General features: G+C 43.9%; 3 protein-coding genes across 16 annotated transcripts in view; 2 read left to right on the forward strand and 1 right to left on the reverse strand.

The window, feature by feature from the left end:
• Positions 1-19709, forward strand: part of arhgap23a (Rho GTPase activating protein 23a) — a 67293-nt gene extending 47584 nt beyond the window's left edge. For 3 of the 13 annotated variants that reach the window (XM_086289873.1, XM_086289865.1, XM_086289867.1), the window contains exons 7-24: positions 101-1697; positions 5406-5561; positions 6413-6521; positions 6610-6652; positions 7814-7951; positions 8034-8342; positions 8450-8511; positions 8724-8842; positions 9354-9472; positions 9571-9723; positions 10364-10442; positions 10542-10615; positions 10717-10806; positions 10898-11023; positions 11120-11161; positions 11891-11984; positions 15583-15614; positions 15699-19709. In XM_086289873.1, the coding sequence (XP_086145999.1) occupies positions 101-1697; positions 5406-5561; positions 6413-6521; positions 6610-6652; positions 7814-7951; positions 8034-8342; positions 8450-8511; positions 8724-8842; positions 9354-9472; positions 9571-9723; positions 10364-10442; positions 10542-10615; positions 10717-10806; positions 10898-11023; positions 11120-11161; positions 11891-11984; positions 15583-15614; positions 15699-17141 (4785 nt within the window). In that variant the 3' untranslated portion in view covers positions 17142-19709. The remainder of the gene's footprint in view (positions 1-100; positions 1698-5405; positions 5562-6412; positions 6522-6609; positions 6653-7813; positions 7952-8033; positions 8343-8449; positions 8512-8723; positions 8843-9353; positions 9473-9570; positions 9724-10363; positions 10443-10541; positions 10616-10716; positions 10807-10897; positions 11024-11119; positions 11162-11890; positions 11985-15582; positions 15615-15698) is intronic. The other 10 variants (XM_086289877.1, XM_086289872.1, XM_086289866.1 and 7 more) reach the window with 8 other exon arrangements.
• Positions 19710-20531: 822 nt separating this feature from the next.
• hexim1 (HEXIM P-TEFb complex subunit 1) lies at positions 20532-22807 on the reverse strand. Its single transcript, XM_086289881.1, has one exon. It carries the CDS (start codon positions 22104-22106, stop codon positions 21027-21029), a length of 1080 nt encoding a protein of 359 aa, XP_086146007.1. The 5' UTR covers positions 22107-22807; the 3' UTR covers positions 20532-21026.
• The window catches only part of plcd3a (phospholipase C, delta 3a), a 37751-nt gene continuing 31229 nt past the window's right edge, over positions 20664-27185 (forward strand). The window contains exon 1 of one of the 2 annotated variants that reach the window (XM_086289880.1): positions 20664-25540. Coding sequence is in view for 1 of the 2 variants with exons in the window: in XM_086289879.1 (XP_086146005.1) it covers positions 26152-26239 (88 nt within the window). In the remaining variant the exon portion in view is untranslated. Of the gene's footprint in view, positions 25541-25965; positions 26240-27185 lie in introns of those variants that run through there. The other variant, XM_086289879.1, reaches the window with a different exon arrangement.

Genomic DNA, 27185 nt, shown 5'->3' on the forward strand with positions numbered 1-27185 from the left:
GCGCACACAGACACACACCTACCTACCTACCTTTGTAATTTCTCATTTCTTCCTGTCACGTCTGTTCTCACGGTTCCTCCATCTTCCCTCCTTTCTCTAGGCGTACTCCCAGGATGCCTACCTGACGGGTAATGAACCGTACGCTGGGGGAGCTGAAAACCTTCCGCCGCCACCCCCCCTATGTTACCCACGCTCCAAGACGACGTCGGTTTCTGGAGCTCCCCTCTCATCCCCCATGGGCCAGAACCAGCTGGATAACTGGAGTCGCTGGCCAGGTTCTTCCAGCCCCTCATCACCCTTGGACAACCGATCTGCTGTGTGCAGCCCCGCCAGCTGGCAGGAGGGGCGGCCAGGCGAGCCCGGTGGTGTGGGTCACAGCAGTCCAGCCCACCGCACAGAGGAGATCCAGTACGGTATGACCAGCCAGCAGCCTCAGGGCCAGATTAGGGGACGCTCCTACTCTTCGTCTTCCTCCTCCGGAGGCCCTTTGTCCAGCCCGCTACAAGTTCACTACCCCAACCACCATGGTGCCAGTTCTTCACAGGCTCAGCCACGCAAGTCCAGCTCAGCCTGGACCAGTCCCCCTCAGCCACAGGTCAGCCACAGCCGCAGTGACCGCTGCCAGCAGGCCCTCTCTGACTGGTACTACAACCAGCAGCCGGATCGCTCAGTACGCAAGATGCAGACCCGCCATCGGAGCTACTCACAAGACCGGCTCAGTGAATCAAGGAGGCAGCAGCAGCGTACAGATGGCTGGCCACACAGCGCCTCCCAGGACACTCTGCTCTTACTTCAGCAGTCAGGACCCGGACCCCAAGGGGAGCCATACTGGTCCTACGGAGACCACACTGCCACTAACTATACTCGAACACGCTCTGAAAATTTGCTCGCCCTCTACGACCACCATGGTCGCTCGTTAGAGATGTTGGACCGAGGAGCAGCTGGACTGGTCTCGCCTCGGATTGACAGGCCCGCGTGGCTCCAGCAGGCCCCCAAGCCTCCCCCGAGGACTGACGCTTACCACAGGCAGGGCAACCATTTTAGCGCAGCGCAAGCTCCTCAAGTGTCCCGGCAGTCACAGCCAACCTCTAAACACCACCCACAGACCCACACCCAGCCACAGCCGGCGCCCACTCAGAGCAGGCGGCTTCCTCCTGGACAGAGCGTGGACGACCTGCCGGTGGGCTACCGTAGCTACAGCCCATCTTTTTACCGCAAAACAGGCCGCATCCTGCAGCAGGCTCATTCGTTCAGGGACCCTTCATACTCTGGCCCCCACTTAAACTGGAACCCAGTACCTAAAACCAGCCCTCCAGAGGGGACGCCAGCACCTCCCACTGCCTCCACCACAACTCCAGTTGCCTCCGCCACGCCTGAATCCCAGGACAGAGGGTACAGGCCAACAAACCACGAGAGGGAACGAGGGGCAGTGGAAGGGCAGGCTGAATTGGTGGCACAGACCCAGGAAGTGGTGATGAGGCAGAAACCCCCCACGGGGCGGAGGAATGTCCAGGGTATGCGTCACCCTCACTATGCCCTGCCTTTGGATGGGCTAGAACCCTCTTTGTTTTCTCCTGATCCCAAAGACTCAGCCCCAGCTCCCGGTTCCACAGGAGATGTAGCCTCAGGCAAACCAAATGGAAACCTTGCTCCCCTCCCACTAGAGGATGACTCTCTGGCCTCCATCCCCTTCATAGGTGAGTAGGGAGCCTCCAAGCTTCCTCCCATGTCCCTTCTCCTACTTCCCTAACACAAAAAAACCCCACACTGACCTTGAGATTTCATTAGTCGTCCTCTAAAATGTAATCTACACTGAGTGTTTATTGAACGTTAGCGAAAGCTTAACCGAGAGGAAATGCAAAGCAGATGAAAATTTGAATTTGTGTGTTGTTTAATTTCCTCCTCGTCTGTATATTCAGACGCCAGAGTCTGCCCAGACGCAGTTTCCGATCCGTCTGTGAATGTTTGCGTTGGGTAATTGCGGTATTCCCACAGTCTTACGCACCATATTAGTCGTATGTGCGATGGAAGTTCACTAATCCTGCTGGCTGCCCTCCTGACTTTAAGGTCACCTCACTGTGCTGAGGAAATGAGGTGGAGGTCTGGACTTCCTGAATGTGGGTTGTTGTTTAGAGGGATAATTTTCAATTTCACATCGGTGGAGTTTGATTTTGTGTGTTGAGGCGTGACAGGAGCTCAACAGCTACTGACAGTGGTTTTAATCTAAACCAGTAATACTAATAACGAGCTGTCATAGCACCGTCCGAGTAGGACATGCAGTCTTTTCTGTTTGTTTTCTACAGTTATGGCCTGCATATGTTGCCGTCAGTGGGAGTTGACTGCAATCGTGTTCGAGCTTGTTTCTTGCTCTGAAAAGGCTCAAACAGAAGGGGCCCTGTAGGCTTCTGATTAGATTCTATCACTTGACACGGACATTAGTCTAAGTCAAACCACAAGCAAATGAAGTCAGCCGGTGAGGCTGGACTTGCCTATATCGCCCACTCGCAGGCTGGGGAAAACTTGCATTAATGTTGAATAGATTCAAATCAGCTGACTGGGAAGCTTTGACCCATCTTGGAATGACTGTGGATATTTGAGCCAAGCTGCGCTCTGCCCCAGAGAGTCATTTAAAGAGAGAAACTACAGGAAACCAGGAAGGCATCTCTCGTCCTCGCTGTCAATCCGTCAGAGCACATTCTTGCCTCGTACTTTCACCTGAATTAAACGAAACCAAGCAGCCAGAGCAGCAGGTCAGGACATGTTTAATATCCACAAACTGAAACTAGGATAGACAAGAAGTAGTTGTTCGTTCGTTCGTTCGTTCGTTCGTTCATTCGTTCGTTCATTCGTTCTTTCTTTCTTTCTTTCTTTCTTTCTTTCTTTCTTTCTTTCTTTCTTTCTTTCTTTCTTTCTTTCTTTCTTTATCTAACTGACGCAGATGCTGATATAATCTGAGGCTGTTTAGGGACATGCAATTTCATGGGCTGTTGGTTTTCTTCTTCTTTTCAAAGCATGGGTGTCTGTGAGATAGCAGTTCAAAGGCAAACCGTGTCTGAATGCAGATACTGTATGTTTTTATCAAATCTCGTACACCATATTGAATTTTTCCTAAATTCAATGAAGTGTTTAATACTTTCTGTGTTTCTGGTAGCTCCTACAAAATGAAACGACAAATTATATCGAATGCTGCTGCAGGATTTTATTGTGCGCCCACTTGGAGTCTTTGTAAGCTGTAAATTGCCAGGAGGTTTTTGTCATGGTCCTTGTGGGGAACAGTGGGGGCTCCCGCCTTCAATGCAGCTATTGTACTGCTCTACTAGATGAAGGGTTTTATGTGGGGGTTCATTCTATGACTGTCTTTACTAGCTGGACCCTGGACATGATGGACTTCGTGTACTGGCCTGTGTACTGGCCCTCTGTGTTTTCTTACAGGCACCTGCTTTCAATTACTTTGTATTGAAAGCTCAAGCTCATTCTCTCTCATTTTCTTGGTCTAAACTTCTTTACATTGAATTACAGTTGCTACATACAGGTTAGTTTGATAGTCAGTTAATTCTTTGAGATATTTCGTAAGCAGGAGTACAGCTAGTACAGCTAGTAAAACATGCTGCAAAAACTCAGGCCTCAGACTATTTATATTCAACTCTTGGCTCTGTATGATGTCAGAGAGAAGGAATATCCCTAAGAAACTCCACATGGAGTTGAAACCTTCTAGTTGTGAGGGACAGCCAGTCAAAGGAAAGCTGGCATCTTTGCCCTAAAGGGAGAGGAGCTAAAAGGGTTGGTTTCAGATAGTTCAGAGTCCATGAAATGAGGTCCAGTTTAGATGTAATAAAGATAAATAAGAATTAATTGGAACTGTATATCATGCAGAAGATAAAAACTAGAAATCAAGCACAATAGGTCCCTCTTAATGAAGTAAATATTCCAAAGAGGAATGAGTCTTTAAGCATTTCTTCTATCTTCACCATTTGTCCAGGACAAATCTGAGTCAGGAATTCCTCCTTTACTATATGTACTGTAGAGCAGCAGCACAGTGTACTTCAGTATGCTGCTCCCCTCTGCTGGTCTGTCTCTGTGTCGTGTTTCTGAGCTCACTCTGGCTGCCTGTTAATGACGGCCTTTGTTAAACCCACAGCCCGGCTATTTCTGGGCCATGCTGTAAACAGGCAGATTCCTTATCCCAGACTGGGAATGTTTTCCGCCTTATGTCGGCCTCTAAAATGCACAGGAGCGAAGAATAGAAAAGCGAGGGCGGGAAGAAGAGCATGAAGAAAGGGAAGAGACGAAGGATGTTCGAGGACTGGACTGTAAGAAGAGAGATGGTTATTAAAATAGGGAAAATTAAATATGAAACCAGTGCAGGGTTTTTCTAAAATGACCATGTGGTGGTCAGTTGAAGTGTGGCGGAGTGAGGCTGTGCTGCCCTCTGCTGTTTCCTCCGAGAGCAAACCAGAGCCTCGACGCATTTCGGTCCTGAGAGTTTAAAACATCACGGCAAATCCAGCTTCTCCTCACTGCATGCAAATATCAGACCAGCCCCTAATCCTCGCTGTCAGTCAGGAAGTGTGAGCGTGTTTGTGTATGAATGTTTCTGTGCGTTAGTTTCATATCCCTTTACCTGAAACTGCTGATGACTAGTAGCCTGTGTGATCCTAACCATTTTATGCCTTTGTCTTCTTAAAAACTACGTTTCTTTATCAGCATAAAAAAATCCCCAGAATTCTTATGTTGGAAAGAAAAAGAAAAGATCATTCATGCCCAATAATTTATTTTCTACCTTTTGGACAGTAACGGTTTCTCTTGCATATATCAGATCATGCCTGCGCTAGGGTAGATTTCACAAAGAACTGAAACCATGAGCCAGTAAACCTGTAACAAAACCCCCTCCTCTCTGTTAGCTACTGAACAGTTCTTCCTATGGCAGCAGAAGACGCAGGTATTGTATTTTCTGTAAACTTTTTGCCTGTTCAGCCATGTTCCTGTGGGACTTTTTCTTACTGTAGTTGGGTCGCAGCTATGCTTACTTTCCTGAGAGAGGACAGGAGCTTTTAGTGACTTCTGCTTCATCTGTGTGTTCTTAAGTGACCATATAAATGTATGTGTTTCTGACTTTCTTGTACTTCTCACGGGAATCTGGAAGTGCATCATGTTAAAGTATTGTGGTAAATGTTTTAAGGTGATAGTCAAATTTAAAGTGAAAGAAACTGTGAAAAGCGTTTTTTTTTAAGTCTCTCTGATGGTAATCCCCCAATTCCTCATCATTCCTCTACCTTAAAACCTCTCCTCTCCTTACCTTCTCCTAACCCAACCCATTTTTTTCTTACCTTCTCGCCCTTTTTGCTAACACCTAACCCTTCTCCTTCTCTTTCACCCTTTCCTTCCTTCCCTCCACCTGCCCACAGACGAGCCAACCAGCCCCGGCGCCGATTTGCGCGCCCGGCACGTGCCGGCGTCCTCCGTTGTCTCCAGCGGCATGAGTTCAACGCCCGCCGTGGTCAACAGCCCCGCATCCCCCACCTTCACCTTCCCCCTCACTAGGCTCTTCTCACACGACTGCAGTGAGTGCCCCCTCCTCCCTCCCTTCCTCGCCACTGCATGCAGCCAAAAATTAAGATTCTCCTTTTATTTCCAATGTGGATTTATAAAGCATGAGATTTGAAGAGAGTATACAATTTTATAACTGCTGTAATCTCCATCTTATGAAGCATTTTGTCTCCTTATTGTGTTTTAACTGCCTTATTTTCTTAACACAAATGGGGTGGGGGGAAGCTGAAATCTTGAACTTAAGGATGCACTTAAGTTGTGGAAATTTACGTTTTATTTTATAGAGCTGAAAAAAAGTTTGCTTTTATGAGAAGTGAACTTTAAAATCTCACTCAAAAACCAAAATAGCTTGACAAGATGAAGTTTCAGCAGTTTGCATGTTGAATTTGTAGATTGGACTTGAACACATTGGTTTAGATCATTTTTCGGTCACAATTCTAAGCGTGCATGAAGCCCAATCTGTGTATTTTCAAATTAATTTAGCCCATATTGGTGGTGCACAAACCAAGACTTGCATGATTGTGAAAAAACTGCACAAAAAAATGAATATGGGTGTGTACACCTGTATGCCAGAGGTGAGCAAACGGTCCAAGGAAACCAGTCTAACCCCCACTCCTCTAGCTCATGTTCCTACTCACCATCTCCACCAAGTCGCTGATTCACTCGCCCTGTTAACCCCCCCCCCTTCCTCCACCACCTCCCGCTTCCTCCCTCACTGCCCCAATCTCCTAATCCAACACCATCCACTCTGGTGATTGGCATTACATCAACATTCTTTCTGTTTTTTTTCCCTCTTTCTCTTTCTTTCTGCTCTCTTCTCTCTCTCTCGTTCTCTCCATTCATTCATTCATCCCTCGCTGAGCAGGCAGTATTAAATCCAGTCGCCGTTCCTCCTATGTTCTAGCCATCTCCAGCGAGCGCTCCAAGTCATGTGACGAAGGACTCAACACGTTCAGAGAGGACGGACGATCCTTGTAAGTACTGCAGATCCCAGACACCTGATAGAAATTATATTTCACATTATTAATATTAACGACTCTTTGTTGTGATGTTATATTCAAGTAGGAGGCTTCCAAAAAGAGTGAAGAGCTTCTTCACAGATGGGGTGAGTTCCTCACTTTTTATTACTGCACATAAACTGACACGATCTGTAAATACTTTGCATGTTATCATAAAATTCAAAGACGAAGCTAAAATGCAAACAAATGCAACTAAATCATTATCAACCCACATTGAATTTAAACTAGTCATTTGTATTTATTTAACTAAGGCAATGAATTAATTATGGCAAACCAACATTAATATTTTTAAATGCGGTCATACAAAAAAATGTATGGATGGTTGCACAAACATCTAAAACAAGTTATTATAATCATTTTAATTCTCATTATCAAATTCAGGCTGAGGTTTTGAAGGAGTTTCAAATGACTTCTTCCTGCCACCGCCGAGCTACAGAGACACAAATCATATTAAACTTTTGTTATTAAAACCAGTGAGGTGTTTTTTCTGTGACACGCTGCCATAAAAGAGTCATAAAGTCTGAAATGAAGTGTTGGGACACGTGGCTTAAGTTTGCCAACGTTAAATATAATTTAACTACAGCTACAGTGAGCTGGTTACACTGGAACACTATGAGTGTGTCTTCTGTTATTACAGCTTTTTAAATCAGCTTTTTATTTGTGCAAGGAAAGGATTGTGTTATGTTTTAATAAAGCTTTTATCAGGTAATATTTGGCCATATACAAAGACACATAAAGGTGCGATAGCTGATAGTTGAACTGGTGGTTCGTCCGTTGCAAAATTCTGCAGTATGGAAACTACTGCAATCTTCTGCCAGGTCAGCATGAAGAGTACAGTTTTCTTTGAAACTGTTGCATGGTATTTTTAAAAGCAATTTTAAATTTAAACAATAATTAGCAACACAAAATAATATGCATTGATGTGTTTTTGCACATTATAAAAGAAGCTTGAGAATTAAAAAATAAACAGAAGGTGAAAACTAGCTGAAACCACTTTGTGAGCTTTGAAAACTAACTTTAAAAGAAAAAATAAGATGCTTACTTTTGGTTTCTGTTAAAAAAAAATGTTATACAACCAAAATAAAAAAAGACTAAAACTAACACTGAAACCAATAGAATCGAAACTAAAACGAAAGATTTTCAGATAATAAAAACTAACTTGAAATGAGAAAATCCGCTCTAAACACTAGCTAACTGAAAACAGAAAGTCAACAAATTACCTGAAAACTTTTCCGATTGTGTTTCAGTCTCTGGACAACATCGGGACAGCGGAGGAGGTTCGGTCGAAACGTCACTCCACCTCGGAGCTGGGAAACATCACTTACAGCGATGTATGGCGAGAAGGATGGCTGCACTACAAGCAGATCCACACCGAGAAGGGCAAGGTGGGCAAATCGAGCTTGATTACAAGAGAAATCTGGAAAGCATAGCAAAGGAGTCGCATCACATCTCCTCTTTCCTTCACAGAAGGTAGGCAGCGCCATGCGTCCGTGGAAGCGTGTCTTTTCGGTTCTTCGCTCCCAATCGCTGTTCCTCTACAAGGATAAGCGGGAGGCGGTGCTTCGCGGAGCCACAGTTGGAGGTTCGGCCGAGGATGAGCAGCCGATCAGCATCCAGGGCTGCCTGGTGGACATCGCGTACAGCGAGACCAAACGAAAGCACGCCCTCCGGCTGACCACCCAGGACTTCTGTGAGTACTTGCTGCAAGCGGAGGACCGGGAGGACATGCTGAATTGGATAAAGGTCATCGGGGAGAACAGCAAGATAGACAACGAGGTCAGAGAACACACTTTTACCGGGCAGATTTTCAATAACTGTATGCATTTAATATGTTCTCAGTGAAAACCTCAGACTCATAATGCAGGTGTGTTTATGTCTCGCAGGAGCTCGGCTTTTCCAGGCAGGCCCTCATTAATAAGAAGCTTAATGACTACAGAAAACAAAGGTGAGTCACCCGATCATGAATATTGCTGTCCTTTCTCCTCATCCTGCCTGGATATTCCCCTCCCACACACCAGAAAAATGCAGGTTAACTTAAATTGAAGTTAAATTTACTCTAACCTGTCCTGGATTTTTGCCACCGGACGAGCAGATACAGCTAAATTTAAATGAACCACAACAGTAATACCTACACTGTCTCTCTGTCTCCCCCTACAGTCCAGCTGTCAACAAGCCAGACTCCTCTCCCAAGTTGTCCCGTATGAAGCCTCCCTTCCTGCTCAATAAGACGGAGAACGCTGCTGGAGCGCCACGCTCGCCCAAACCAGAAGGCAAAGGTCAGTGTCGGGGAGACTCGAAGCCATCCACGCTGGCATTCGGCATTTGCTGAATCCTGGGCTCTAACTTTGTTACTGACTTTGTCTTCAAACTAATCTTGGAATCAAAACTATAAAGAATTAATTGGACCAATTATGAGTGTATTTGGAACTCCTCAAAGTTGTGAATAGCTCATCATTTAGTTGTCATATTCACTCTTGTTGTGGAGGCACCTTTAGTCAACTGCTTTGTTGTTTCTTCTCTTTTTTGTCCATATTATTTCAATATTTAATTATACCATGCTAACACAAAGCAACTATACATAAGACTGACCTAAAAAGTGCAACTCTTGCCCAAAGTAAGTACTAACCTTTTCAAATGTTTAGAGATTTTTTTAATCCCATTCTATTAAAGCAGTCTGCTGGTTTTCAAATCCTTTTTTATTTTTGTTTTAATGGGTGACAGCGTTTGGATAAGAAGGTGTTTAGTCAAACATGGAAGTTGCTAAGTTTCTGTTCAACCTGCCTACAGATGAGAGCAGCCCTCCCAAGTCTCCATGGGGAATTAACATCATGAAGAAAGCAAAGAAAGCTGGGCCCAAAGCTTTCGGTGTGAGGCTGGAGGAATGTCAACCTGGTACAAATAACAAGGTTAGCCACACTGACCTCTGTCACCACCTGAATGCGGTAAAACTGTTTTCCTTTTCCTTATTTTCTGTGATCACACGTTTCCGTGTCTCCTTCTGCAGTTCGTTCCAATGATTGTGGAGATCTGCTGTGGCCTCGTGGAGGAGATGGGTCTGGAATACACCGGCATTTACCGAGTCCCAGGGAATAACGCCATGGTGTCGCTGCTCCAGGAGCAGCTCAACAAGGGCGTGGACATCAACCCTGCAGAGGAGGTGCAGAAATATAAATATACATTCAGTCGTGTAAAAAAAAAAAAAAAAGTGCAGCCTCTTTCATTTCTGAGATTTTACATATCAGCACATAAAAAAATCATCTGGTGCTTCGTAGGTCTTAAAATAGCCTGTAAACGCAACCTCAGATGAACCTCAGTGCTGTAATTTATTTAGCAAAAAATAAGCCAAAATCCAGAAGCAGTAAGTACACACTTATTGCTTCACAGGTGCCAGGTGCTGCTAATTGAATGCACTTGATAAACTGATCATTAGCAAGTTTGAGCGCCTCGTTTCCAAACAATTTGAAGTCTGTTATTGTCCAAGAGGTAGAAATGGAAAACCTTCAAGAGTCTTTCCAAAGATTGTTTGAAAAGATTCCAGGAAATTCCTCGATAACAATGTGAGAGGCTTCTAAAGTCATGCAGAAAACCACAACTTAAAGTTATTGCTCCTGAATGTGTTTCTACAAGCCTGCTGAATCATTGGGATCTGCTTTTTTTTTTTTACATGATCATAGAAGGCAAGAATACTGTCGATCCTCAAAGAGAGGGAAAAAAAGAAACAATTAACTGGCACTTTTAGTACAAAAGGTGATTGGTAACGATATCTGAGTCGTCTCTGTGTGCTCTGTCGTCTGCAGAAGTGGCAGGACCTCAATGTCGTCAGTAGCTTACTCAAATCCTTCTTCAGGAAACTCCCAGAGCCACTCTTCACCAACGGTGAGACCAACAGGTTCCAACATGCCATCGCAAAACATCGCTATGCAGCCTAATCACACAGCTTCATCTGACTTTTTATATCTTCTCATATCTTAACAGACAAGTACAACGACTTCATCGATGCCAATCGGATGGAAAATGCATCCGACAGACTGAAGACCATGAAGAAGTTGGTACGTGTTTACCCGCTTGGGTTAAGTGCGCGCAGAAGTCGGGCAGGTTAAACAGGTTTACGGTTTTGATGTTTCACTCTGTTTTCCTTTCATTTGTACAGATCCGCGACCTCCCAGATCATTATTACCACACTCTCAAGTTCCTGGTTGGTCACCTGAAGACTGTAGCCGACAACTCGGATAAAAACAAGGTGGGATAAAGGGAATTTGTAAATGCGGACGAAATGTATCACTGTTAAGTATTTGGTATTAATGCCATCAATATGTTCCTGGCGTCTCTAGATGGAGCCTCGTAACTTGGCTCTCGTGTTTGGGCCGACGCTGGTTCGGACGTCTGAGGACAACATGAAAGACATGGTCACTCACATGCCCGACCGCTACAAGATCGTAGAAACGCTCATACAACACGTGAGAGATGCAAACGCGCACGAACAGTATAAATCACTTACATCCTTAATAGTATCCAAGTCATGCTCAGTATTTCTTTCTCCGGCTTTCTTGCAGTGCACCTGGTTTTTCACTGATGAGCTAGACAAGGATGAGAAGGTATGCTTTCAAAGGCAATGATAGATGCTGCAACTGACAAAAAAAAAGTGCAGAATGTTTGGCACAAAGTTGCAAACGTCACTGCAAATAACTGCAAAGCAGCTCTGCGAAAGAATCTCTATTGCTCTAGAAAATGACAGGAAAAAAAGAAAATCCATTATTGCGGGAATTTGAAACATTGTATCCAACATTTTAAGAAAAATGACTGGTTGAGTGAAGAGTCACATCATTCATTATTTCTTTTTATTTGGTCATTTAATATTTATGATTTTTCTTTTCATGATGTAATGGAGCTCTCTGACAAACCCAACAAGTCACTCTGCTGTTTGGTGGCGACATTTAATTTTTAATCTTTGTGAAATTGGAAATTGTTGAGACATGCATTCAAAAGCAAATCATTCAAGACTTATTGACCTTTCTAGGAATCTTCTTCCAGTTTCAATAACTAATATTTCCCTAATGATAATTGTCTCATAAGTATGCAGCAGCCGCTACACTTGATCTCCAGAAATGGAGCTGAATTAATGATAGCTGCATTTGAGCTCTTGGCCTAGGGATTGAGATGCTAGCCACGTCCCCAATTTGAGTCTGTCTCACTCTGTTCTTCATTTGCTGTCATGTACTGCCCATAATAAAGACATAAAAGGCCCCTAAAACTACGGCGGATACTTAACAGTTTATGGATGCAATGCTCCGAGTTTTTAAAGTAAATCTACCCCGTCCCTGCAGACACCAGTGGACACGGAGGACGTGCAGCCCGCCCCCAACATCGACCACCTGCTCTCCAACATCGGCAGGACCGCTCTGCTCGGCGAAGCCTCGGGTGAGCACGCTGTTTACAGCTCCGCCTTTCTGTGACGAGCCGCACCAGTAGCACTGAGTTAGAATTAGTAAACGCGAAACGAATGCTGCTGCTTTTCATTTAAAGCTGGAAGTAGGTAATTCCTCACTTGTGTGTTGAATGTTGTGCGGCCAGGTTTGTCTAAAACAAGACAACAGTAATACATTTATAAATATTAAAAGAAACCAATGATCACCGAAGTTCCACTGAGAGGTTTTTACAATTAATCTGAAGGAATATATTTCTAGGACTAACAGATTGTGTTTGCTTAAAGGCAGTTGATAGAATTCCTGGCCTGATTCAGAATTCTCCTTGGAAGTTTGTCCCAGTTTAAAGTATGATTTCCCTACTTTCCAACAGAACTGGAAAGCAGCTCAAGGAATGAACATCCGTTAGCAGTTTGAGTGTTTCGGTGTTTGATAGTGTGCCTTTACTTCTCTTCTTTCTGCTGACCTCTTTTTTCCCCTCCATGTTGCTCACCTTTCACTTTCTCTGTACATTTCTGCATTTCTTTCTCTCAGCTGAGCCTGTGGAGCAGCCACTGCGGTAGGATGGCACTGTTTGTGTGTGTGAGTGTGTGTGCAACCAAATCAGTGCACCATACTGTGAAAGTAATAATAATGGGTGTGAGAGAGTGTGTGTGTGTGTGTTAGCGGTGGTGATGGTTTGTGTCTCCATGGTCTCCATTACCCTCCTGAAAGTCAGCGTCTCCCTCTCAGCGTCAGACTGAAGTCTCTGTAAAAACATGTCACTTCAATGTCGGCCCCAGTCTGACTAATGAATTAATGGATGACTGGATGCTCTCTGAGTGTTAAAGCTGCTTTATCTGACACCGGAGTGTAAACTGTGCTCTGTCACTGAGAGACAACTCCTTCACTGGTGGCCTGTGCCTTGCCGAGCACTGCGCTGCACTCATCCTACAGGCAATTTCGGTCTGTGTGGCCCCATCGTAAAAATCCTAACATCACTTCTGCCTGTAAAGGGACTCTGCATGGTGCTGTTTCATTGTTTCATTATCCCTTCAAAAGAAAATATTTTGTGTAAAAGCTTCAAGATGGCAGCTGGAAGCTCCCTCCTTGTAGCCAAAGTGAGTGCAGACGTAACAGGAAGTCTGTTTAGCTTGGGGTGGACTCACAGGGACGTGTCCTCTCATGTATTATCGGCACAGTGTGAACTAGGAATGTCTAATGTGGCACTGGTATATATGGTAACAAGCGAAGCATCTCATATTATTATCTTTTAAAAAGAATATATGCAAAATAAGGTTATAAGGAAAATTACATTCACAGTTTGTTCCGTACTTGCTTGTCAAACTGTAAAGTTGCTATGTAGAGCAACATATAACTGTATTTGAGTCAGGACTACTATAGTCTGTTCTGAGGTTTCCTAACAGCCAGCCTGCATACAAGCAGGAAGAGCAGCAGACCTGGCTTCAGTTGCAAAGGATGTGATACTCATATAGTCAAACACATTGCAAAAAGAACAGCTGGGGTGGAGATGGGTTGCAAAGTGGCTTAAATTATGCGCCTTATATGAGATTTGCCTAGAAATGTATCAGCTGATGTAGGCTTGAGATCAGTTAATCTGCCAGGGCTGCACTTGAGCTTCACTTTGCCTTACCCCTGAGATCTAAGTTATCATCAGTGATGATCCTAGCTTTCACTTGAACCCTGTGCTACTAGAATGTCTTTTCAGTCAAGGCCAAAGAAAAATCCCAATTTTTTCCAAAAAGTACTTTTTGCTTGTCTCCAAACATAGGGTTAGGGTTCAAAGGTCGGACTGGGATCATCACCAGTGATGGTATGGAGAGAATACTCAAGTATCCTACCCATCAAATTCATATTTAACATGTGTAATATCCTAATAACGTATACCAAATCTATACTAATCAACAGAATTATACAGACGAAAACAAAAAAAATGTTCAAGAAGAAACAACAGAAATCCTGCGATCCTCACATTAGAAAAGTTCAGATGAAAACGATTCAAAAGGGTCGTCTGTTAATATTTAATTGTTTCTGTCTATAAAGTCCGCTCATAGCTGTCGCCATAGTTAACTTAAGAGGCCAGATTTTCAATAATAGAACTCAGGTGTTGTTGGTTGTTTTCAAAATCCAGGCGCAGTCGGTTCATTTCTTACTTTGCTCTCTAATTGTAAATAGTGACAGTAGTTTCTTTATATGCTAAAGCCAGTTTGGGCTGGCATAATGCGTTAGTAATGCGTTAGTAATGCGTTAGTAATGCATTAGTAATGCATTAGTAAAAACTGTGTTGGTCCTATGTGTATCAGAATTGTAGTGGGTAAGTGATGTTAGTGTAGCAGTAAGAAAGGCTGTGTCACATTTTGAATGTCATCACTAGCTTTCTAGTAAACAAGAGAACTTCTCTAAGCTGAGCAGAAAATACACTGACGTGGTCATTACTGCTGAGTCCCTGAGAAACAGCTCCATCCAGAAAACCTTACCAACCCTCCCCGGTTTCTCGAGAGATTTGGGTGTTCCCTTTACTACGATACATGAAAGACAAATCCAGGGCTTCATTCCTGCATTCATTTGTGAGGATTGCGTTTCTTTTCGTACTGCTTCTTTCACTGACCGATGCCATCCGTGTTTTTCGTGATGTCATCAGTGTGTGCCGTGATTTTTCTAATGAGGTTTCTCCTCCAACACCAAACCCTGCTTCCCCCCCCCCCCCAATCATTGTTTTCCCTGAACACAACTCCAGTGTGTGATTCAGTGTTTTTGTCCTTGTTATGGTCCGAGGCCACAGAGGAAAACAAGTTCCTTTAAAAATCCATCACAGGAATTGGAGATACAACTGCACTGCTCACTGCAGAATAAACCGTTGTATAGAGATGCAATTGTGATTTTTTTTATTTTTTTTTTTCATTTAAGGTTAAGGAGCAGAACATCACATGCATAAATTGAATCCAATCAAAACTGTTCAATCTGCATCTGCCAGGTCATTGTCGACCCCTTTATAGGCGCTTAGTTAACTTGCACTCTTTTAACAAAATGTTCCTCTACAAGAAAATAGAGTCTAATGCTGTCAAAATGTATTAGACCTTATAGGAAATCTAACATCTTCTTGTTTATGAAAATGGTTTCCTATTTGTTATGTGACCAAACAAAACTAACCCTAACCCCAGACAGGTTGCCATGACCTCGGCATTAGGAGGTTAATCTGAGTCCCTGAAGCATCCATCACCATAAAAACAGCACAGAATGAACCACTGCCTGCAACATGTGAAGTACTGATTAAACTTTTTGCAGTTTTCTGAGAATAAACACAATTTTATCCAAAAATTAGCCGCACGTTAAGACGCAATGTCCCAGGCGGTGTTGTCCACTTTGCACCTGATGGAAAACAACCTGCTTCATAGCAAAATCAGCATTAAAGTCTGTAGGAACATACAGGGAGCAGTGCAGGAGCAGTTATTTTATTTATTGTTGTTTTTTTCCTTTTAAAAAATAAGTGATGATCACAGCAACTCCCTCTGTGTCCTCCACCATGACTGTTCTGGCCTTTTGTTTACTTCGTCCGTTCTGACCCACAAATGTCTCCATTTCCTTTTCCCCAGATTCAACCAACAGTGATTCAGCGAAATCAAAGGTAACCTCCCCTCACATGAAGCAAGCCTGATTGTCCAACCTCCTGCACGCACAGATTCAGCAGTAATATTTCCTGCTTTTTCAGGGGTCATGGGGGTCAAAGAAGGACCTCACAGCCAAGGAATTCCTGGCTCTGTCCATCATGTCAGCGGTTACTGGCCGCAAACGCAGGAAGCGCCATAACGCCCGCCGCGTGGGCAGCAGCACCGACGACGACTCTGAGCATGAGCCGATCAAAGCTGGACATTTAGGGGCAGGAGAGGAAGAGGAGGTGGAGTCGCCAGTAGGAGACACTGCTCCTCGAGCAGAGGGAGAGGAGGATGATGACGAAGAGGAAGAAGAGGACGAGGAGGAGGAGGATGAGGAAGTTGCAGAGAGCGGAGTGAAAGAGGAGCGACAAGAGGAGCCGGCCGTTAAACCCAATCGGTTGTCCTGTAAAGTGGAAGAGGAGGCGGGAGGAAGGCAGGCAGCCATGTTAAACGAGGAGGAGGAGGTGCAGGCGGAGGTGAAGGGGCCTCAGTGGCGAGCTCCAGAGGATGCTCGCTCTATAGTTTCAGGTTACTCCACCCTCTCTACTTTAGGGCGGAGCTTGGGATCTGAGGGGAGGGGGGACGATGCTGATGATGAACACAGCGAGCTGGTGAGCGAGACAGATAATGAGAGCGGCTTCGCCTCGCGCTCTCTTACACAGGAGAGACCCGATAAACACCCGGCGCCACCTGTAAACACGCAGCTGCTGGCGCCGCCGCGAAGCTTTCTCTACACACACTACAAAAGCCCCGCTCTGTCAACCAGTAACATTCTCACCCCACCCACTTCCCTCACACAGAGACCAGACTCCACAGAGAGGAGCGACGGAGGGGCCCGCTCCACCACACCTTCTTCCTCCTCCTTCTCGTCCTCCTCCACCACTCACAGACTGCACTCGCGGCCTTCCTTTAACTCCCACAAGCTGATCCAGTGCGACACTCTGGCCAGGAGGAAGCTGAAGTCTGAGAAAAACAAGACTCGCTCCCTGGACCTGATGGAGTCTCCCGAGGGCACGGCTCCATCCGAGGGCTCCGGCTCAGGAACGGAAGGTGCACCCACAGCAAAGAGGGATACCTCCAGAACCAACACTTCCTCAGGCAGCAGCCAGGAGAGTCTGCGCCCAGCCCGACCCAAGCCTGCCGTGCTGCCCAGCGAGGCCGCTTCCTTCACTCCGACCGGCCCGGGCGGGAAGTCGCTGGCCGATCAGGTCCGCGCCCGACTGCTAGGCTCAGCTGACAACCTGCACCGCGTCGGACTGCGGAAACCACCGTCACCCGAGACGCGCAGGAAGAAGCGGGCTTGGCGCAGACACACTGTGGTGGCTTCCCCGACTGAGATGTCCGATAAGAGACCCCAGCTGATTGTCAGCGATTTCCCCTTATCTCCTAACAATCAAAACCAGGTCAAAACACAAGGGCTGCCTCGGGATGCAGAAGGTCTTGACCAAGGACCGGCTACACGTCAAGCACCCACCTCCAATTTCCACCAGTACCTTTGAACCCTGACCCCAACCACCGCTCCAAGAAAAGAGGCCAAAGCTGCTGATTCTCAGTTTGTGCGTAAGGATGGGGGAGTGGATGTCCAGCTGAGCTGCTGACGGCCTGCAGGTCAGTAAACTGGCAGCAGTGCAAACGGGGATGTGGTTGGTGGACAGGTGAAAAACGGCCCACCTTATTTGTTGTTGTTGTTGTTTTTTTTTTACTTTTCATTGAGCTCCATTTGCATGGCAGGGTGCGTTCCAGTGTTGCCAAAGCTTTCATTTTCTTTTTCCTTTAAGTGTGCTCTTATAGAAATGATAGGACAGAGACACAAACAGACGTCATCACGGTCGACGTAAGAGCCAAGAATTCTGATTCGTGTAACAACTGAGCATCCCTCGTCTTCTCTTCCTTCCTGTCTGGATCACAGATGACGTAAATTAAAAGTTTAATCGACCAGACGAGGATGCTGAAATGCAGCTTCTACAGTTATTAAAAAAAAATTAAAAAAATCATATAAAACCATTTCAGGAGGGCAAACAACTGATTCTTCATATCAGTCTTCCTAACGTTTCCCCTCTGACCATTCACACTGTAAAACTCCACCAAACTTCAGCTCACATGAAATGCAGTTGTCTCCCTCTACTTGTTAATAATGTTTATGTGTGTTTGCCCAAAAATATTTGTGACCATGTCTAAACGTGCAGGTGTTTGTGTTAAACGATTTTTGTAACATTTGTACAAAGCCTTGTTAAGTTAACCCTGTAAATATAAATATTATGTTATAATATTTGTTTGTACTTTTTTTTTTTTTAGGTCTTTTTTTTAAGGTTTACAAAAGTGCAAATAAGTGCACAGTTGTTTTTTTGTTTGGTTTTGTTTTCAAGATGTTACTTGAAATGTTTCCCTTAATATATTATTTGTTTTTGTTTTATATTCAATATATATATATATATATTAAATATATATATTTTGTATTAAAGTAAAATTTATTGCAATTTCACCTCTTGGGTGTACCTGTTTAAAGGAGACGAGATAAACACGACTAAACGTATTCCTTATTTCCTCATAGATGGCCTTTCTGATTCACAGCACTGTGCAGGAAACCGTTATCTCACGAGATAAGTCTTATAATAAAGATTATCTCGTGGCTAGTTACACAAAATGTACACAACACTCTGTAGTAACAACATGTAGCAAGTTCTGAATTTTAATCAGGTAATTATTATGTGATATCGGACAGTTTGCAGACAGCTGATCATGCCGCCAGGGCTTCAAGTCTGGCATTACTGAGCATTGCCTCAACAGATCAGCTCATATTCACTGAACACAGGAGCTCAAAAGAAGATGCCTGACAGTGTTTAACAGACTGGTGTAGGATTTTTTTTTTTTTTTTTTTTGGTGTTTTCAGCACACAAGGTCAGGTTCTAATAAATCTTCCCTGAGTGGGGAAATGGTACGTTGGAGGAAATGAAAAAAGAAGAACAAGAGTCTGTTGTTTCTGTCTCGTCTTGACCGCAGAACCAATTTGCAGTAGCGAAAAAAACACGACCCGAGCGAGAGGTGCAAATTCAGAAGTCACAAAAGGCTTGCTTGTTTCCCTGCGACCAAATAATAACCCAGTGAAAGAGAAGAAGAATGATAATAATAAATAGGTTCTAGTCTCGTTTTACCTCAAGGTTTTTTCTACAAGTGCCTGATTTCTGGAATGTGTTTTTGTTCTGCAGTGCCATGCTCGGTTCTTATCCTTCCATTTCCTTTTGTTATTTCTGGGTCTCCTCCCCTCCTCTGCTGTGGTTGACGGTATAATTGAGGCACTGACCCAAAGATGTGTAGATTAAATACAAGCAGTCTAACAGAGAGGCTGTACAAAACAAAATAAAAGAAAGAAAAGTAAAGCACACTTCAAGCCAAGGACACTTCTATGCACTCCCTTTGCCTTTAACAGAGGAGGGGAAAAGCATAGTATTCTCTCAGCTGCTTCTTTTGTTTTTTTAACAAACTGAGGTCACCTCTCTATGCCTAATAATCCACAGTGTGTGAATAAGGTACACCTAACACACCCCCACCCTACAACTGCATTAGGTCATGCCAGACAGCATCCAGTTTCCTAAAGATGAACAAAAACCTCATCAAAGGGAAACGTCGACAGTCTGAAATGTGATTTTACCTTTTGTGTCGTTGTTGTATTTTAAAAGCGTTTCTTTTTTTTGTACATACTATCTTAATATGTAACATATTGTATTGTGTACATTTGGAATTGCTTTCGAGTATGACTAATATGAAAAATGACTGGACTAAAAGAAAAAAACAAATAAAAAAACATGGTTGTCCGCCTGAACTCATTTCCCTCGTGGCTGTGTGCTTAAAAGCAGGTTATATGATGTAAATAAACAGAACTATGTTTAAAAAAAAATGTGTTTGCGTTTGTGACTTTTGTGTGTGCGCAAAACACATTTTTTACAGTGGAGATGTGCCTCACATTTTGCAGCGCAGGCATCTTAAAATAGGAGCTGACTGGCTCCCCCTAGAGGCTTGAAGAGGAATAAGACATAAAGGGAAACGGAATCTGGAGTGTTGAGGGTCTTTATTTTAATTTATGGGAATGTTTAAATATTTATGGATTCTGTGAGTAGTAGCTATAATAATGGGATTCTATTAAAACGGATGACCCCACCAAAGTAAAGACACACTTTTCATCACATTCTTAGGCTTTGCAAATGAGCAGCACTTCTCACATGATCAGTAACCAACCTTGTCTGCATGGCTGTCCACAGGCTCTTCAGGAACAAGTCTCACCACTCGCCAGACATTTTGGAACCCCCTTTAGGCATTTATTTGCAAGATATTTCTAAATTAACTTAATAAAAATTTAAGTTACACCTCTACCACTATCTACCCTGCTACATAATTATCCCATCGATTGCAAAACAAATCTCTGGGTGCCATGTCTCTTTGTATCAGGCCTGCCTAAACTTGTGAAGTTACTAATTTTAACTGGGGGCGGGGTGTAAATATATATTATGTGATTGGTAGCTGTAATGATGAGAAAATTCATTATCAAGTCAGAATAAAGACACGATTTTCTGCAGATCCTTGACTTGCAAAAATAATAACCACAGTGTGTCTGTATTACAACCTAGAAAATTTAGTAAAATAAACAATAAAATCCCACTTGCATGTCTTCCTGTATACCTCCGAGTGGACTAAGCTTTCATAAAGAGCATCTCATCCATATCCCATCCCCCCTTCTCATGTAGTCTTCCATTCAGAGGCCACTGATGCCTTGTGTCTGGCCCATATCGGAATCCTTGCAAGAAATCTGACCAAAGCCACTGACAGCAGCTCCTAGCTGCAGCTTCCTGTGTTTGAGGACAGGCTGAACAACACATGGCAGTCTGATTCAGAACTTCAATTTTTATATTATTTTATTGGAACTAAAAGGTTAACACACAACTGTTAAAATGTTCACGCTGAAGTCTTTTTTTTTTTTTTGCAAAAAAGTATCTGAAAGGATGGCCCAATTAGCTGCAAGTTCTTGTTCAGTTTCTGGAGGGGGGAGAAAAATAATCCGACATACAATATTTGCTCTTAAAATTAAAAACAGAACAGTTTATGTCAATGGATACCTACAAAGTTGAGCAGAGGAACAAACGGAAATTTCTTTTCAAATACCTCTTTATAAAAAAAGGAAAAAAAGAAAAAAGAAAAAAAAGAAATCAAATTTGAAATATTTACAATTCTCCTTGAAAACAATAACCGAATGGGACATTAACAGCTCAAATAGAAAGTGAAACGTCAAATATTTACTTATTTTGTCCAGGTGACAAACTGCTTACAGAAAAACTTATGATAAATTCTTTTAAAAATGCAGTAGTCCCATGTTTTACCTTATCCAAAGGATTTTAATTTGTAGCGACCTGGCCCCTGTCCTTGCTGGGCTGGCTCTTCAGGAGCAGCTCCATGTTTTGGGCTTTCAGTCTCTCCAGTTCCTTCTCCATCTCTTTGACCCGGACCGAGCAGTTCTGACCCCCGGGCTCCACGGCGCGTCTCAGCCGGTTGTTCTCCTCCTCCAACCGGGACATGCACTTCTCCAGCTCCAGGTACTCCTTGACCAGCTCCTGCTTGGTCATATTCTGCAGGCTCTCGACGTGATACATCTCGTAGGTCTCGGAAAAGTCTCTTTGGAGGAACTCTCCACCCGCGTTCCCGGGCCTCCCGATGCCATCGCTGCCCCCGCCGCTGCCGTCATCGTAGTCCTGGTCCTCGTTTTCCAAGACCTCATCCTCGCTGCCAGTGTCCTCCATGCAAACCCCGACCCCAGAAGGCCGCCTGACCCCCATCTGGGTGTTGAGGTCGGGTTCCTCTCGGTCGTGCTCGTCCATCAGGAACTGAGTTGTGTTGTAAGGGGCAACCGGGAGCCCTTTGGCGAACATTTCCTCTCTTATGCGCGAAGCTCTGGCAGTCTCCTTCTCTTCTAGGGCTTTCTTTTCCTCCCAGGAAAGTTTGTTATACGGCTTCCAGTGGCGCTTCTTCTTGGAGGTCCTGCGCCTGTGCCTTTTCTTGCCTAGACGCGCATCTAAGCCCGTATCAGAGTCGATGTGCAAACTATCCACTTGTACCTGCAGCCGTCTGTCTTGGGCGTTTTTTCCCTGTGTGGTGTGGTGGTCTCCTGTCGCTCCTTGGATGCTGCGTTTCTGATGAGGCTGAGTTGAAATCGGGCACTTCTGGACCTCGTTTCCGGCTGCTAACCCAGGGCACACCTCCCTCTGCCCGCCTTTCATTTGCCGTAACTTGTCTGTGTCGATATCCTCGCAGTTCTCCGCCCGCTGCTCCTGCTTATGCTCGCTCTGTCGCCCCCTGTCGCCGTTTTGTGGTCCATCATGGTTTCTAGCTGGGAGATGCTCCAACGCGTCTCCACTGCTCCCACCTGAAGGGCTGGCTGAAGTTTTCAGGTGATGGGTCGTCTCCTCTGGCTCAGTCATCCTGGTGTTCCGCTCCTATGGCTCCACTTTAGCACATTTTTAGATGATATTCATGCTCCCGTGACTGAGTTTTAAAGTTCGTTAAAAAGACGTTAATTTGAACAAAAATATTCTACAATCTCGCGTAATCAATAAAGAAACTTTTGAGATTGTTTGCGTTTGTAAACAAACGCGCGCAAAGTAAAAGTAAACTTCCGAACAGTAAACACTTGTTACTCCTCCAAGGGTTTGTCAGAGCAACTGTCGCTAACTACCATTAACTGTTTCGATGCTGTCAGAGTTATCGTTAACCCGGAGACAGCGTTCCGCCGTCACAACAGTGTCCAGTGTGCCGCTCAAGAAGAGGGAGCTCGTGTTTATATACCAGCTCCGCCTCTACCCGTGCGCATGCTACTGCTTTCAACTCCTGATGGATTGTGGGGTATGACGTTTTCGTTTCGGCGAAGCCTTGGCGGAGACCTTCGCACCAAACTACATAGCCCACAAGTCTACCATAACTGGCGAGCTTCTTGACCAATCAATTAAGAGGATCTCGAGTCCGCTAAAGCCTACCCTACTCTTTGTTGATTGGACCAGAGAATACTTTTGCTGTTGCTAAGCTCAAGGTATTTTCTGATTGGGCAGATCAATAGTCAATCACAGGACCGTAATCCACGCAAAGAAAGCAGTCCCGGGCATTTTACGGACGCTACTATTTACAAATGAAGGGGTTGTGTTTGCAATTGAAGAACTAAAAGTTAATCTGTTTACATTTGAAATAAGTGATTTGCAAACTGGAGCAAATATGCGTGGTTTAAACACACAATAATAGGCTTTGTTTTTATTTACTCATCCAGCCAACATAGGACAAAATTACCCATACAATTAACCCCCCCTGTATTTTAAGCTACAACAACAAACTGTCTTGCGGAATCTAGTCCGTCTTCGACGTTCATTTGAGAAACTAAGTAAATACAGCTTATTCAAAACATAAATTTTTGTACATGTCAGCTGCCATAAAAATGCGTTGCTCAGGCGCCATTTAAGAGATTGAATGTTTCCGTGTCAAAAGTCTCTTCTGTGCGGAGTGATATGTTGTGGGGCAGAGGGCCAGGGGAACTCTGGAATCAGCGTAAACAAACGACATTTATTGTGAAGCTGCCGTGGAGAGCGCTGTTCCGAACCCCTCGTTGTTAAAGGGTGGGTCAGGCGATCTCACACTTGCTCAATAATCCTATTAGCAGTTGACGAAGTGGTGTAGATCAGCGTTTGAGTTTTTCCGCGGAGCCAACGTTCTGATACGCAGTGTTAGTTTTACACTGTTGTCTCGTGTTAACGGCTAAGGAGACGCTAGCTAGCTAACGTTAGCCAAACGTTAGCCAACGGGCGCTACGTGTCGTGGCTCCCAAACTAAACACTACACTACTCCACATACATACGAAGCCATACGTACTACAACAAAAATAAACTTAACGTTTAATTCATTGGTCACAGAAAACGCTCCTAGTCGGTCTGAGTATGACGAAAAACGCCATACTGCACTAAAGCTAGGTAAGCTAACGTAAGTTAGCGTACGCTACCGTGTAGCGATAATATAAAAAGTATTAAACCATGAGTGATAGACCGTTTTTAAATAAAATTGTTTGGCTTGTGTCAGTTTGTCGATTCAACTGCAGCAAAGCAACTACAATGCGCTGTGCTACTGGTAATGATAGCCATCTGCTAACTAGGCCAACGTGTTCATATGGGGCCCGCGTAATTCCTGGGCTGTTTTATTCCGATGTGATTTTCTCGTTTCACTAAAGCGATTAGTGTACACATTTCAAGTACTGCCACAGTTAGTCGAACTGTACAAGTCAGAGTACCGAAAATATACACAAACAGACTGAAAACATTCGTTTTTTGAAACAGTCCTTCACATGAGACGTTTGAGCAACTGTCTTGCTTTCAGGAAGTAGACCGCGCCTGATCTTTCCAGTTTCCCTTTAGTTAACTAGTGTTAGCAAGCTCTAGATGGGTGTAACTCGCCAAACCAATAATCTTCTACAGTATTCACAACTTTTCTGTATTGTCGGCTTGTGTGAAATAAACAAATGGAAATAAAATGCTGTGGGGAAAAAGGTTGAAACCTTTATGTGGAATATGTTAATGTGGTTAATTTGTTTTATTTGTTTTCTGATGCACATTATTTACATGTGCATACTACATGCATACATATTTGATGTCACAATGGTTAAAGAGTTAGTCATTATTCTGTGTTAATCCTTAACTGTGCATGCTTCACTGTGTCATCCACAAATTGTGTCCAGTTTTCACAAAGCAGTTTGCTTCCATTAATGGAAGAAGTGGGTTATTCAGTCTGTGGCCTTATGTTGGGTGACTGGTCTCTCCTAACACTGCCAGTGAAGACTGGTTACAAACAACACAGGCCCACTGTTTCTACTAATAGAAGCAGGCAGAGTTTCAGCTTTGGCAAATAAGCAAGGCAAACTGGGAAATCCTTTGAGAGGGGAGGTGATCTGTTCTAGTTAATATGAAACCTAATGACCATGGAGATTGAGAAACAGTACCAGGGCTTCCCATATTCTCAAATCAAGGAGCGGTGCGCAGCTACAGCACCAGAGCTGCTCCTGCATAGATCACAGCTTGTGAGGATTAGCAGGCATGACTTAATCTCTCACCCTGTCCAACATAGTAGTTGCTGCAATTGAGCGGAGATGAAAGATATGTGTAATATACTATTATACGCTGGTGCACGGGCCTGAAGAGGAGGTGCAGGAGGAGTTTGTGCAGACAGCAGGTCCAGATGGGTGTTTTAGTAAGGGAAACAGTCAATCCACCAGCTTCATTAAATGACCAGGTTAAAGAAACATCACCTTAGGCTCCATCCACCCAGCCTACCAAACCTGTACGTGTGTGTTTCCTTTGCACATGGCTGTGACTCAGCTCTGTCACTCTCTGCTCTCTGTTATAACTCCATTACTAAGACTTAATTAAGTTTGCAGGCAGTGCTCTGGTACTGTGAGCACCATCTAATAATCAAAAAATTAAAAAAGACTGCAGTGCAGGTTTTCACTTTCATAACCAACCCTTTAAATCCGTGCAGACAGCATGAACATACTGGCCACAGATGATGAATGTGGCATTACGGAACTGATTGTTGTTGTTGAGAGCTAAGCAGTTACTTTTAATAACCAACAGGGGACGCCAGCTCCTCAGTCACTGGCATTTGAATGGGGAACAGTTTTACTAAAGTGGAAGCACTTTTTTCTGCTCTTGATCTCCATTTAGAGGAAGGTGTTTACATATTTGAAAGTTTGCCTGAACAATCAGGGTTATATGTTTGCTTTACCTCCTCTGAAAGAAAAGATTTCAGCTGTTTAAATGTTTGCTGAGCCTAGACAAAGGGTAACCTGCTCTTTGCCTGTGGACGTTAATCACGCCACTATATTCATGTAAGTATGCAAGCTTTTTAAAATTTATATATGAAAAGGTAGGTGAAACAGCACAATTTTTCTTTTTGGAATACAGCATGGCATCCGCGCAAAATAAACTCGAAATAAACATTTCAAACAAGTCTATATTTGGGTTTATTTATTTTATTTACAAAAAACAAAAAGGTCCCATAAAAAGTTTTTTGGTTTTTTTTGAAGAACAGATTTAACCAAAAACGCTTTGATACGCAACTGTTGAGACTCTGTGCGCACATAGTGCGCTTTAAACCATTTAAACAAGTGTGTATACAAATTAATGTATGGAGGGGGACTTGACCATACCTGATCCACCACCAAGGTCCCTTTACGTTTTCGTTGGGGCAGGAAGAGGAGGAGGAGGAGTAAGGTGTTGGCTCCAGAAGCGTGCGACTCGTTTGGAGTCCTGCGCACAAACATGAGTAGCAAATCTGGGGAGGGGACTCCTGCGGTCGGTTCTCTCTCTCTCTCGCTCGCTCTCTTTCTGCGGGCTGGGGGTCTGTCTGGGGCAGTTTAAGGACACCTGCGCCCTCAGCTTCCTCAAACCCCTAAAGTTACAAGCTTAAGTTTATTTCGCTGGAGTTTATGTAGCGATCATGTTAAGCGTAGGCACCGGCAAGACCAGTCCCAGGGAGCACAGGAGGAAAGTGAATGAGAAGACGACGGACCTCATCAGGAGGCTCGGTAAGGACACCTCCAAATCTGACCTGCTCCTAGGAGTTCACCGTCAGCTCCAGGCTGAAGTGTTTTGGTTTTGTTTTTCCGCTCATTGTTGGTACAAACTTAACTGAGGCTTCAGTGATTTTTAGTCACCTTGTTTGTTATGTTGCCTTTTTCTAAGACAGCAATTATAATCGGTAGCTATTTATGCCTTCATAATTCATAACATAGTTTCTCTTAGAAGGCGGTGTAATTCGAGAAATCTTTGCATCTTTCTGAAAAGATGATTCATTTCACCTACTTTCATTGATAATTGCTCACTTCTTAGTTACAGATTGTTTGGTTTAATTTGTAGTCTCGTTAATTCGTGTCATTCATTTACTTCCCCCAGTTTACAAAAAATACATTAACAAAACAGGCATAACAGGTTTGCTTTTTTAAAATGATGATGTTCTTAGAAAGTGAGTAATGACCGAGCTTACAGATAATGGCATCAAACAGAAGCGAAGTTCTGAGTATTTGTGGGTGTAGTTACAACAGTCATGTGTTTATGAAGAGCAGAGTTGCTCACTGGACTACTGCTCTGATTCAGGCTCCTCGCCATTCCCATCTCAGCCTACTCCCCTCACAGTTCAGTCCCGATATGTCACTGCCCCTTCCCAAACTCGCCCCAAAATAGACACTTGCTGAGCAGCCATAGCGCACCTGTCAGAATCTCTGAGAAGACGCTGGATTTCTGGAAGGCTGAACCAGTGTTAACGACGTATATATGCAGGCATACAAAATTAGCTCACAGACAGAAATGTTGGATGAAATCTTTGCTTTTTATTTTATTTCTTTTTTTTTTCTTTTCAGTTTTATATGTATAAAGGGGACGTATTGTGTTTTTTTACCCAACCCCATATTTTTAATTCCTGGACTTTAGTAGAGTAGTTTTGCATGACTCACTTGTAAATATTTATCTTGAGGT

Source organism: Aulonocara sp. 'chitande type north' Nkhata Bay, linkage group LG4 (genome assembly GCF_057382095.1).
Source record: "Aulonocara sp. 'chitande type north' Nkhata Bay isolate Kocher_YH1m ecotype deep benthic linkage group LG4, A_spYH_male_GT1.1, whole genome shotgun sequence".
Classification (NCBI taxonomy): Eukaryota; Metazoa; Chordata; class Actinopteri; order Cichliformes; family Cichlidae; genus Aulonocara; species Aulonocara sp. 'chitande type north' Nkhata Bay.